A 13,283-nucleotide genomic window follows, 5' to 3' on the forward strand; every position below is an offset into this window, starting at 1 on the left:
TTATTTTAATCTTATGACCAGAACCACATCTTGTTTGTAGATAGTTGACTGAAAATATTACACAGTGTCTCAGGGTTTAATTGGTCAGACACAACCTCTGCCAGTATTCCCCTGATTAGAATAAGCATGGACAGCAGCATTTCAGCTGTCCTAGCAGATTTTTCCTATAGTTCTAGAAAACTCTTTAAAAAAAAAAGTTGCTAAAGCTTCAGGAAAGGGTCAAACCTTTGTACCCATTTTCCAATGAAGGCTAAAATCCCAATTATTTTATTTTTTTTTTTTCTCCTCCAAGTTTTACACTGCACCCACATGCTTCAGAAGCCTGCACATAAAGCAACGCGCATCAGCTTCACTTCAAACAAGCAGCTGGCTGGCAGCTTACTGAAGCTGCTCAGTAGAAGCAAAGCTGACAAGAGTAGGAAAAGTTTTGCCTAAGACAAATTCTGGAACAGGGCTATGAATAAAGCAACCTATACCAAGAACAGTCCACACTATTAGAAGAAATCTGATATCCTAAACCTTTTGCCACTCTTCCCCCCCCAAGTCATTAAGGCAGCTTCACTGAGCACCAGAATTACAGGACGTTTCAGAGGAATTACACCCAATTTCTTAGTCACAGAAGACTACAGGAAAAACTCTGCATACCCTGGATTTAGAATTAGCATCAAGGCTTTTTTCTTTTTCTAAAACCTAACTTAGAGATACACATCACCTTGAGTCTTTCTATTATCAAAGCAGCACATTTTACATTAGCACATGTAATACCATTATCAGTATGACCCCAGCTTTTTATCACAGCCTATCAGTGAGGGGGAAGCAACACCTCCACATGCATACATCCAGCCTTTCTGAGAAACTCGTGAACAGAGCACAACACAGGCTGTAGCAAAACCCTGAAGTTTAATTTGTTTCAAGGATAAGTGACCCAACAGAATGGGCCCTCTCAGATTCAGAAACATTACACTTCCTAGATTTTTCACTTATTTAAAAAAAAAAACAAAAACACTTGAAGCCTATCAGTATCAAGGTAGCTGGCAATATAAAACTTTGGAAATGAGTAAGAACATGGGAATGGGTGCCTGCCTGCAAGCCAGTGCTTTTGCTCCTGTCCACAACCCTATGCTCTCCTGTGTTTTCTTACTGAAAGACTTGCACACTCATGACCTACAAGGTGTTAACATGATTTGCAGATTCTGAAGTTAAGTACCCAGTATACCCAGTGAAAGCTGCTGGGGACTGAATATTGCCTCTGGTAAAGGTGTGAACTGCTTCCATTCATCTCAATACATTACTAAGGGCTTACTTCCTCCAACCATGGCCAAACTAGTCTGTTTAGTCTAGAGCTCCCTCAGGGACCATCTTTTAATCCGTATGCTTATGTGGAATTTAATCTAGATAGCCTTTATACAAAGTTATCTTCCCATCTTAGTTTATATTGGTATGTTTCTCCATATACATAAGCTTTCCACATCAGTATCAGTCATTTCCCAAATCACGTGCATACATACCAAAAGGCAGAGTTAAAATGTAATATTATCAGACTACACAACTGGTGTCACCTGAAGTCTCAGGCAAAACCCTGAATTCACCATTTCCAAGTTTACATTCCCTGTGGATTAAATGCATTCTCAAATGAAAGCGGTTTACAAGTCACAAAAGACATTTAATAGTTCCCTTCTACAAAGTATTTAATCCATTAAAACACAGAAACATTTGGTCCTGTCTGCAAGATGCTATAAACTTTACCTATTGAGATGAAGAACCCTTGAGGGGGGCATAAAGGAAGGAGGGGAAGAGGAAAGCATTTTTGAACCATATTAATAGATTAATTATTGCATAATATGCTGGTCAGTCAAATGACATTTTGGTTGACTAACCACTACGCAAAAAGTTAAATTATGCAAAGTATTCTTGAATCAGCTACAGGGTACTTAAAACAGCAAACATGCCTAGGGGTGCAGAAATTACTGGCAAGTTTGAAGGTAGTTTAAAAAAAAAAAGAGTCTTTATAAGCAGCATGATTTTGGGGAACTTGATGAAATAACCATTTTCCACAAGGAGAAATTCACATCAGCAGAGGATGCTTGACATACAGCCATGTGAGATCAAATGGTTTAAAAAAACAGAAATAAATGGGAGCATTCCTCTTAACAGAAGAGATTTAGTCATCCAGCCTATCCACAGTGAGACAGCCAGTTTTAAACTAACTGTGCTGATGCACAACAGCAAAAACCTATGAATTCCGGCATCAATACCCTTCCTCATATCTGTTGGACTTTTCCATTTCATTTTTCTTGAAATACTGGAACCAAGTGATTTCTAAAATCGAAACATGATGCCCAGAAACAGAGAGGAAACCATTTCCAAGTCAAATAAGCACCCGACCTAATTCAAATTCCATGTCACACTCAAAGTTACATGTTCTTACTGATGTTGAGATTTCGGCATTGACACAAGTCAGAGTAGAAATAGCTTACAAATTATCCAGCCTATGCATAAGAAGTCAGCGTGTGCCTAGCCAGTGTTTCCTGGGGGGTGGGGGAAGGGACCGTTCAATATGGTCAAGACTAGCATATCTGAAGCTGAACACTCACCATCAGACTATTGCTTCTCATTCCAGTTTCACAAGTTCAGTAATTTTCGTGATAATTTTTTTTTTGACACCAGGAATAATTTTTCCTTTTTTTTTTTTTTCCCCCTGATAGTCTGGATTGCTGACAGTCTTTGAACCAAGTATTTTGACTGTCTTCATGCCAACAATCATTTGGTGCACCACATACTACTGATTAAGTCCCCAACTAGATCATCAGCTCTAATGCTTGATGTTAGCTGAGGAAGTTCTCTGTACACGTGCGGACATCAGAACTATTTGGACACTTCCCCAGCCATTCACTACATAACAGAGTAAGAAAAAACAAACAAACAAAAAGTTAAGAAACTGGGTAGCACTGTTGCAGTCAAACAGATATAAACAACCAGGTTATCCCCATGCAACTTCCAAATCACTTGAACTTCAGTAATTCGTACTCAAAGCAAAATACTATCTGATCCTCAGGGGCATGGACTGCATCACAGGCAAGAAGCCAAGCATGCTGTAGAGAAGTCTGTCTGGAGAAAAGGCATCATGTTCTAGTCTTTTGGTCCATTGACCCATTAGATACAGAGCATGGGACCAAGAACAACTGAAAACAAGGTTCTCCCAAAGGTACTAGCTACAGAAGTTACATGCAGCAGCACTACTTGTGGTAAAAATACGAGCAAGTCTGTAAGTTGTTCTTACTTTAGAAAAGCAGAATAGAACTCTATTAGCATATATGTAAACCAATGCCTGAACAAAAAAAAAAAAAAAAGCATCCCTCCTCGCAGTTTTGAAAAAAAGCTAAGTTTTCAAAATTTCGTTTCTGGGACAGGCTGGATCGATGGGCCGAGGCCACTTGTATGATGTTCAACAAGGCTCAGTGCCAGGTCCTGCACTTGGGTCACAACAACCCCATGCAATGCTACAGGCATGGGGAAGAGTGGCTGGAAAGCTGCCCGGTGGAAAAGGACCTGGGGGTGCTGGTCAACAGCCAGCTGAACATGAGCCAGCAGTGTGCTCAGGTGGCCAAGAGGGCCAACAGCATCCTGGCTTGTATCAGAAACAGCGTGGCCAGCAGGACCAGGGAGGTGATAGTGTCCCTGTACTTGGCACTGGTGAGGCCGCACGTCAAACACTGTGTTCAGTTTTGGGCCCCTCACTACAAAAAGGACATCGAGGTGCTGGAGCGTGTCCAAAGAAGGGCAATGAAGCTGGTGAAGGGTCTAGAGCACAAGTCCTACAAGGAGCAGCTGAGGGAGCTGGGGTTGTTTAGCCTGGAGAAGAGAAGGCTGAGGGGAGACCTTATCGCTCTCTACAACTGCCTGAAAGGAGGTTGTAGCCAAGTGGGGGTCAGTCTCTTCTCCCAAGTACCAAGCAATAGGACAAGGGGAAATGGCCTCAAGTTGCAGCAGGGGAGGTTTAGATTGGATATTAGGAAAAATTTTTTCACTGAAAGCATTATGAAGCATTGGAACAGGCTGCCCAGGGAAGCAGTTGTGTCCCCATCCCTGGAGGTATTTGAAAGACGGGTAGATGTGGTGTTTAGGGACATGGCTTAGGGGTGGACTTGGCAGTGCTAGGTTAATGGTTGGACTTGATCTTAAAGGTCTCTTCCAATCTAAACAATTCTTATGATTCTACGATTCTCATCTGCTACAGTTTCACTGTGCTTTGGTTACATACAATATACTGTGCCCTTACATATCATACTCCATTACAGGTTTCTAGGGGAGGACAGTTAGTTCACAGTAGGCTTAAAGGTGTGTGTGTGTGGGGGGGAACACCCAAGCTCTCCCCGCTTGTCCCAACAAAGAGTCAGACAGACAGTATTGCTCCAAGCTCTCAAAAAGCTGCAGTTCAGTAGAACAGACTAGGACTGGCCATAGCAGGGCAAGCGTCTACCATCATCCTAGAGGATTAACCCACATACTTCCTCATACTTGTCTAAAATCCACTACAGCAGCTTTCTCCTGGTCCCAAGGGAACCCCGGTTCAGAAGCTATGCACTAGGCAGACAAGCCTCAAGTATCCAAGGCAAGCCTTAAATTAGCTACAGCAGGCAAAAAGAATAAAGCAGTAACTGTAGCGCCCCCTCCCCGCCCCAAAAAAACCCAAACCCCACCAAAAACAACAAAAAAACTCAAAACCAACAAAGTACTAAACATGTTATTGGTAAGCTACTGGAGCAGAAATAGCCATTGAAAGACGGTAATTCATATGGAAGTATACCCTTAAAGGAACCTAAGGACACAGTAAAACTAGCAGTTTTGTTAACTTTACATTTCAAGTTGATATCACAAAAGATTAAGTTATGCTTCTATTACACAGTTCAAAATAGTAGCAGCTCATTTTCAACATTACTTCACATGCTACTGTTATGCCTTAGAAGATCTTAGCAAAGCAATCAAGGCCTCTTCATCTAAGAGCACCAGAAACTGGGGAAGCGTTGAAACAGAGGCAAGAAAAGAGTCATCACAAGAAATGCCTTCACAGGGTAACAGAACTTCTTTGGCAGAGCTTTTCCAAGGCTTTCCGATTCTCCAGAAGGCAGGAGCCCTGCCCAGCTGGAATGCTGCAGAAGCCAAGGCTAATGTGTTTCTGGAGAACTCCAGCCTAATTAGGGGGTGGCTCCAGGTCTACCTTCAAAGGCAGAGAACAAGTGCAGTCCCTGCTTCCAGCGCAAAACTTCTGAATGCTCAAAGTGTTCGGAAGGGGCTGTAAGGCTCTCAGTGCCTCACTGAGCCACACCGGCAGCATCCCTGTAAAGTCAACAGAGAGGCTGGAGGTGTTTAAAGTCTCTCAAGATTGCCCTTCAGGAAAAAGTACCCACCCACACCAGGGGAAGCTGACCTCAGAATTATTCTTTACCAAGAATACAACTACATTCAGGAAGGGCATTTACATAGTTCAGGATAACACCACAAATGGAGCCTTAGAACTGCATAAAGATGTGAATAGTTAAGGTGGTGAGATGCATGAGGACTTCCTTCAGGTTTTAGAAGGATAAAGAAAAGAACCCAGAATCTGTAACAGATTTCATTAATAGACACTGGTTTAACAAAGACTACTCCACTGAGTTTCAGAAAGAGAGGCTACCAGTGACGGATGCCAGAAACTTCTCCATCAGGTGTTAGAGTTCACTTATGCTGAGTGTGTTAAATACCAAAACTAAGTTAACAGACGAGTATTTTACCTGCTGCAATTCCAGCTCCTAAAGTTTTCTATAGTCTAGTATGTGTTGATACTCTGAAATAAGATGCTGCTTAAGCTTCAAAAATGATAAAAAAAATATGCTTATAACTGTAGCCAGTAGGGGTCATTTCAGTGTAAAAAACTGCAGTGAAGGAAAAGGCTAGAGAGGAAGGAGAGCAAAAACATCAGTTTCTATTCACACAGGTCTGTAAGTCAATTCCACTTCCTCCTCCCTAAACTGGGGTAGGAAATGGGTTGCACTCCTAGTAGACAGGATAAAAAAAAAAGTAGCCTTTATTCCCCTAATGGATAAAGGCATGGCTTAGTACTACTCACACATCAGGCATCACCAGCCTAGCCTGTTGCATATGTGCCTGTAAACTGCACAACTGTTTAGGTCACCACAATCAAAAAAAACCAGAGCTAATCAACCTCATTTTAGTGACCAGAGGTAGTACATTAAGTCCCTTTTTTTCCTTGCTGCCACCCCTCGTGCACAACACGCACCATGAAGAACAGCCCATTCCTTCTGTTGCTCAGAAGGAGACAGTTTCCTGACAATTCAGTAATAGGTATTCCAGGACTATTTATTAGGCTGACAGTTCAGCTCAGTTGCTTTTCACTTAAGAGAATGAAAATTAAATAGATAACTTATCTCCCTGACTATTTCTATAGGGACAGCTGGAACTAGTTCCTAACCACAACACTAATTGTAATGCAATCTTGCCAACAAATGCTTCATACTATTTTCAACAGTAGATGGGACGTGTTACGAGTTGAACTACAGCAACGTACAGATTGCATCACTTCAAAGGAATGAAATACTCCTAAACTGCCAGAGACGTCCGTACTGTGATACAGTAAGGGAGTTAGAACATTAAGGCATTTAATGACTGCAGGCTTTTAGTTCCTTTAACCAAGGCGGGGGGGGATGCGACTGTTTAAGCCAAGCTTTTACTCGAAAACATGCAAAAAGAGAAACTCATCCAAAACCAGGTAGGTTTTTAAAGTACCTTTTCCCTCTTTGCTTGTACTTTTCTATTTAAGAAAACTTTCCCAATACATATTAAAAATAACGAGAGACTACAGAAACGTACATATTCAGCAACGTGGTCTCAAACAAGGTCTTCAAAGTAGTTTAGGGCCATTTTTAATTGTTTAACAACACAGCTTTTAACCCTGGAGCTGGTCCTACCCAAGCAACAACCGCAGAGGTTGATGGCACTGGCTCCAGCGCAGGCGGGACGCGCTGCCCTGCTCTGCCGCGGTTTGCGATCTATTTGTGAGGGAGGCAAATGGCGTTTTAAACTAATAACGAGCGCCGGGACAAAGGTCAGCTGCCCACTAAAAATGACGGGTTTTAGCTCTCTCAAAACAGTGCATCATTTTAAACTCAAGTTTTTTTGGATAGATGCTGCCTCACCAGCTCTCCGGACTTTCTACTGCCCTCTACCCGCCGAGAGGAGACCGCCTCCCTCTCCTTTTCCAGAATTGTCGAAGCTCCCGCTCCGAGTCTCACATACATTTATACATATCCCAAACTACTGGTTATTTGTAATCTCTTTACAGCGCCATGTTTTCTCTCAACTTGGGGGAAAAGAGAGCTAGAGGGAGAGGGGGAAAAGAGACTAAAAATTTGTCTTTGGTCTTTCGGTATAGTATACATATAAAGAATTAATCAGAGGAGCTCCGATAGATACAAAATTTGAACGGGGGGCGAACTCCTCTCGCATTTCGCACCAATTCATCACCTCACAAGCAGCCGGCAGGCAGCAGAAGTGACTTTGAGAGGAGTTCTGCCGTGGGGATTTCTCCCTCCCCCTTGATGCTCCAGCAGGGAAAAAAAAAAAAAAAAAAAGACATCCCTTATCATCATACACCGAGGCGGACAGGCGGGGAGATATTAAGTGACAGGAACAGGAAGGAAAACTTTACAAGAGATGACCAGCCTTTGTGTTTCCTTACAGAGGAGGGAATCCGGAACAGGCATCATGCGTGCACGACTGACCTCCGCCGATTTCCATCTGCCAAACCCTTCCCGAGCCCCTTTTATTGAGGAAATTTTCCTCGGGCATCGGCCGCTGACAGAAGCTATCGGGGAAACAGCGAAGCGCTGCGGGAAGCGAGAAGTGGAAGAGGCTGGAAGTTCAGGCTAGGAGAATTAAGGGTGGAACTTTTAAGTAAGGGGGGGGGGTTTAGGGGAGGAAAGCTTGCAAGACACCCTCGCAGACGGGACAAGCAGGCGGCGGGGAGGGAAGGAGGGCTCACCGGCGCCGTAGGCGCCGGTGAGCCCTCCTTCCCTCCCCGCCGCCCAGCGGGTACCCCCACCCCCGGGGGATGGATGGATGGATGGATGCTGTCCCGCCGCCTCTCACCTTCGCAGACCCCCACTTCGTACTCGGTGATGGAGTCTCCGTTGAGCGGCGGTCGGATGACACAGCGCAAGCCCCGGTCGCAAGCTCCGTGCAGCCCATAGACTCCCCCGCAGCTCTCGTTACGTTGCCGAGCGCACATGAAACAGCAGCCGCAGATCCCCAGCACGATGCTACCGGGGCAGCTCTTCGGCTCTTCGCATTTGGATTCGTCGCAGGGCAAGCAGACGAGAGCCCGCGTCCCCGACTCGCCCAGCAGCAGGGCCAGCAGGAACAGCCACCCCGCCGCCGCCAGGTGCCAGCCGCCGGCTCCGCCCGGGCGTCTCCTCCCCGCCGAGACCGCTGCCAGGTACATCCCGGCCGCCGCAGCCCGGCCTGGGCCGGGGGGGAGCCTCTTGGAAGCCCCCTCGCTGGCCGGCGGACCCGAGGGTGCCGCGGCTCCTTCCCGCCGCCCCCGCCTCCGGCCCCCCGAGGAAAGTTTCCTCTGGCGGCGGCGGCCGCTTCAGCCAAACTTCTCCTCCGGGCGGCGGCGGCGGCTCCGCCCGCTGCCCCCTCCGGGAAGCGGCGTCCGTCAGTCCCTTCGTCCCTCGACCGCCAGATCCCGCTCCCGCGGCACCGTTCACGCCGGCGGCGCGGCGCGGCGCCCCGCGGGCGAGCGGCTGCGAGCGAGCCCCTGGGCGAGGCGGCGGCGGCGGCTGGCTCTGCCCCGCTCGCTGCCCGAGTCCCGACTCGCCTCCTGCCTGCGACTCGCCCCGCTCCGAGTGCGCCCTCTGCCCTTCCCCCATTGGGCGGTGATCGCCCTCGCCCCGCCCCCGCTGCCTGCCCGCGCCTCCTCATTGGGTGCCGCCAGGGATGGCCCCGCCCCCTCCTCCTCCCGTCCCGTCCCCCCCCGTCGTCCCCCCCCAGCCCCAGCTCCTGGGGCTGGGGAGCGACGCAGCGGAGGCGAGGCGCAGCCTGGGCCCCACGGCGGCCGCCGCCGCCTCCCCCCGCCCCTCCTCTCCCCTCCCCCGCCCGGGGCTCCGAGCGCGGAGCGGAGCGAGGCGGCGGCGGCGCCAGACAGCGGGGCCGGCCGGGCCGGCGGCGGCCCTGGGGACAGCTCTGCCTGCGGGGGACACCGGGGGCGGGGAGGGAGAGGGCCCCGCGAAGGGCGCAGCCACAGCAGGGCGGCGACGGGGGAGTCGCCAAAGAGGCCTCGCGTCCCCGGCCGCGGCGGCGGGGGCCTCCGCCTCTTCCTCCGCCCGCCCCCCCGAGGGGCGCGGGGAGCCGGGACGGGGGGCGCCCCCCGCGCCACGGAGCGGGAGAGTCGCCCGCTGCCCGCCCGGCCCGGCCCGGCCCCGCAGCCAGGCCCCCGGCCCCGACCCGGTGCTCCGCGGCCGCGGAGCCGTGACTGACCGGCTCCGCGGGGGCGGGAGGGGGCCGCGCTGCCGCCCCTGACGGCTGCTGCCCCGCCGTAACGGCGGCGGAGCGCTGTCCCGGGCCGCCCCTCCGCCCGCTCGTCAACAAGCGGAGGTGCCGCGGCTCGCCCGGGGACCCGGGCACCCAAAACCGCCGCCGGCCCGGCTGGCCGTCTTCGCGGGCGCACGGACGGGAGGCGTCCGCGGCGACCGGCCGGTCTCCCTGCCCAGCGGCTGCCGTCTCTGGGGAAGGCGGCGGCCGCGGCGGGAGGTGCGGTTGCGGCGGCGCTGCCGCGCCGGGCCCGGCGGCGGGGCCCGGAGCCGGGCGCTGCCCGGCGGGGCGGGAGGCCCGGCGGCGCCCCCGCAGGGCCGGCAGGCGGCAGCGCTCGGCGCCCCGCTCGCTCCGGCGGAGTGCGGCGGGAGGGAGCTGCCTGCCCCCGGCCGGGACGGAGGCGCGGCCGGAGGGCCGACAAAACCACCGGCGTTGCCGGGACGCAAACCGCAGGCGGCAGCGACCGGGCGGAAGAGACGGCAGGGAACCGGGAGGTCGTTGCCTTCCCCAGGGCAGCCCGCCGGCACAGCCCCGGAGCGGGATCGGCTGCTGCCGCCTCACGCCCTGCCCCGGGTGCGAAGGCGGCTCCGGGAGCACCGTATTCCGCGGTCAGAAACGCCCGGAGCTGTGGCGGCTGAGAGAATGAAGTCATTTACCGGGCAGGTGGGGTCGTGTCAGCTGCACGGTGCCGAGCCCGGAAAGTCTTGGGTTGCGCGTACCGGTGCCAGACATGTGGGAAACTTTAGGAGAGAGGTTCTGGAAACTTAATCCGGGTTATTGCGGAGAGTGCCGAGGTATGGCTTCTATGGTTTCTCCCGTCCCACGCGCTCGTCCGCTTTAGCAGAAAGAACCAGTTCTGGTGTCGACGGAGGAGCTGCTGTGTAAGGGCAAAACTCCCCATTGGCAAGGCCAAGGACAAGCTGCTACCAGTAACAGAAGAAACTACAGTGAAACGCTTTGTCAGCAATAGCGTACCTTTTTGGTGTGTTTTAAAAAGCACCATAATTCACTGTCGTTCACTACAGCCTAAATGCCTACCGGTAGCAAAGGTTCCCAATTGCTAGCACAGGCCCATTACTAATGGAAACAGTACAGCTGTGTAACATGATGTTGAAAAATAAAGCATTTCCATATTTGTCGAAAAGAAAGCATTTCCTATATTTGTCTGTTATTAAAAAAAATGATGTTTTTATCATATCAGAATAGCTGACTATGTTCTGATCCATTCAGAACTTAAACTAAATTGTAGAAGATTACTTTTCAAGAGCTACAAATGTTTTCATTAGCCCCAATAGTTTACAAGGCATCGGTCTGTTTTTCAGTGAAACATCATTATTGTGATAAAACGCTATCAATACAGCATACATCACCTGGATTAGGGCCATTCAGCTGACATATCTCAACAACGAACGGACAATGAGAAGCAGCCGTCTACTGGGCGTCGGTATTTGAACTGATACTGTGCAACATTTTTTAATAGGTTTGGCAAGTAAATGACAAGCTGATCTCATTAAAGGCACCGTGTTTTGGTATAAACAAACCCAATGCATATGCTTGAGAACGACCGAAACCATCGTGTGTTCCTGTATTCTGGCAAGCAGTAAGTCAGGAAAGCACCCCGAAGGTCATATTAGACAGGCACTCAAACTCTGAGTGTTAACGGCAAATGGATGATACTCCCTGGTGCAGCAGCACAGCAAGCAAGAAGTTTTGTACTTTTTCCTCAAAAATGCAGGTTCTTCCCTCAGCCTCAGCCCTCTCGTGTCAGTTTGCCGAAGCACCTGCAGGGGTCAGAGTACTTTTGATTCACCAGAAGTTTCCACCAAAAAACCCACTGTGATTTGGATGAGAGCAGTTTGTAAAAACATACCGTTTCCTACGAACTGGAAACGCTGCCTTTTGGTCATGTCTTTTACTGCCGAGGCGTATGAAGGAGTTTTACCTTCTATGTATAGAGTCGCTGAGATTGCTTTCCGAATGAGGCATACAGTTCCTGCGGCTGTATTTTTAAAACACTGTTCACAAACCCGAGGTTGTGCAGGGAGGAATCACGAAAGTGATTTCAGTGCTAGGGAGGATCCTGCACAATACAATACATGATCAGAGGCTTGAATTCAATAAGCTTAGTTTATCAAAAGATGAAAAGTGAACTGATTACGGTGTATTAATCCCTTCATGTGGAAAAATGAACTGGTCTATGAAAAATATGTAGGTATTTTTCCAGGACTTGTGAACATAGCCAGCATGGAAATCCCAGACATGTTGGATTGCATGCACAGGCGGTTCAATATTTCCCAGACATGCCAGACCTACCAGTCATGTACTGTACTGATGTGCAGTATACTCAATGCACAAAGAATTCATTGGACCTACTGTGCCTGTTTGCCTGTGTGGGAACGAACAAAGAAGCGCCAGAAGCAGTACAAAAACAGATGAAGAGGGAAGCTACGGATGGCTTAGATAAGAATGTTGTAGGGCCCTGAGAAAAAGAGCAAACTTTTGAGCTGGCTGCCAAATGAGAGAGGCTTCAGCTGCGAACAGGATCAGTACCCTGCTTCATACGCTGTTTACCCAGTGATAGCTGCTTGTAAGGGAGCAAAATATAGAAATATTTATAGAACAAGGACCAAAATTTAGGGTTCTTGTCTCCTTATGCCTTGTCCTGTGGGTACAAGTGACAAACTGCTCATGTGTATGCTTGTGTTTCCCTTTTCTGGTCCCAGGAATCTAAATACTTCATTGCACAGTGGCACAGATTCAACAGGAACGGTGGAGAACGCTCCTGCCCCAAACCTGAGAAGAGTCCATAGGGACAATGAGGTACTCCTTGGAAATCAGCAAATCTGATATCTGATGACTTTACAGGGAAAGCGAATATCCCTGCTTTCCCCAGCAAGAAGCAGTGAAGGCTCCTTACGGGGAAATTCACTTACCCCTGCTTCTTGCTGCCTCTTGATTTATTAAGGGGTCTACTGATCCAAATAGCTTAGGAGTAAGTAGATTCAGCTACTGAAGTGAAATCCAGCCCTTAATTTCCCCTAGAAACAGGTTACTAAATACTGCTAAATACAACTGTGGGAGGAAGAAAAGCATTCTGATAAACAGGCTGTAGCAGCTGAAATTTCCTGGGCTTGTTTTCCTGTAATGTTAGTGTTGTATCGGAGCCACATCTAGGCTGGATGAAGTTGCAGCAGTAATCGAGTGGAGCTGTATAGCTGTCTTGGTTATCCTGTAATGAGGAGCTTTTGCAAAATCCCACAGTGCTATGAGAAAACTACTACCCCTTTCACTAATTCCTCAGTCCTGTACTCGTTCCCCTTCCTGCTGGTAAATCTCACCATGTGAAAAATAGGTGTTCAGCATCAATCTCCTGGTAAGTCTGGTATTCACAATAATGACAACTGAAATACAGATTTCATTTTATGACAGGTGAAGATAACATTTATACTACCAAAAATAAAAACATCTCCCCCCCAACACTAAGTAAAATATCAACGTGTCTTCATTTCAATTCAAAAGATTGTTTCTACTGTGCTGATATACGCTGGTAACTCCTTATGTATCTCTGAATTTCAGGAACATTGGTGATTTTAATACCAAAGTTGTACTTTTTTTCTATGCAAATGTTTTGTTTCTTTTCTGTGCCTCATTGTGTCTTTGTTGCACATTAAATTTCTTTTTCATTCTTTAGTCTG

The 13,283-nt window shown here is 48.8% G+C and overlaps 1 protein-coding gene across 1 annotated transcript in view; it reads right to left on the reverse strand.

Moving 5' to 3' along the window:
• Positions 1 to 8,637, reverse strand: part of CRIM1 (cysteine rich transmembrane BMP regulator 1) — a 197,094-nt gene extending 188,457 nt beyond the window's left edge. Inside the window, exon 1 of the mRNA XM_082308005.1 lies at positions 8,146 to 8,637. Within this exon, the coding sequence (XP_082164131.1) occupies positions 8,146 to 8,497 (352 nt within the window). The 5' untranslated portion in view covers positions 8,498 to 8,637. The remainder of the gene's footprint in view (positions 1 to 8,145) is intronic.
• Positions 8,638 to 13,283: the final 4,646 nt, after the last annotated feature.

Source organism: Platalea leucorodia (genome assembly GCF_965183815.1).
Source record: "Platalea leucorodia genome assembly, chromosome: 3".
Classification (NCBI taxonomy): Eukaryota; Metazoa; Chordata; class Aves; order Pelecaniformes; family Threskiornithidae; genus Platalea; species Platalea leucorodia.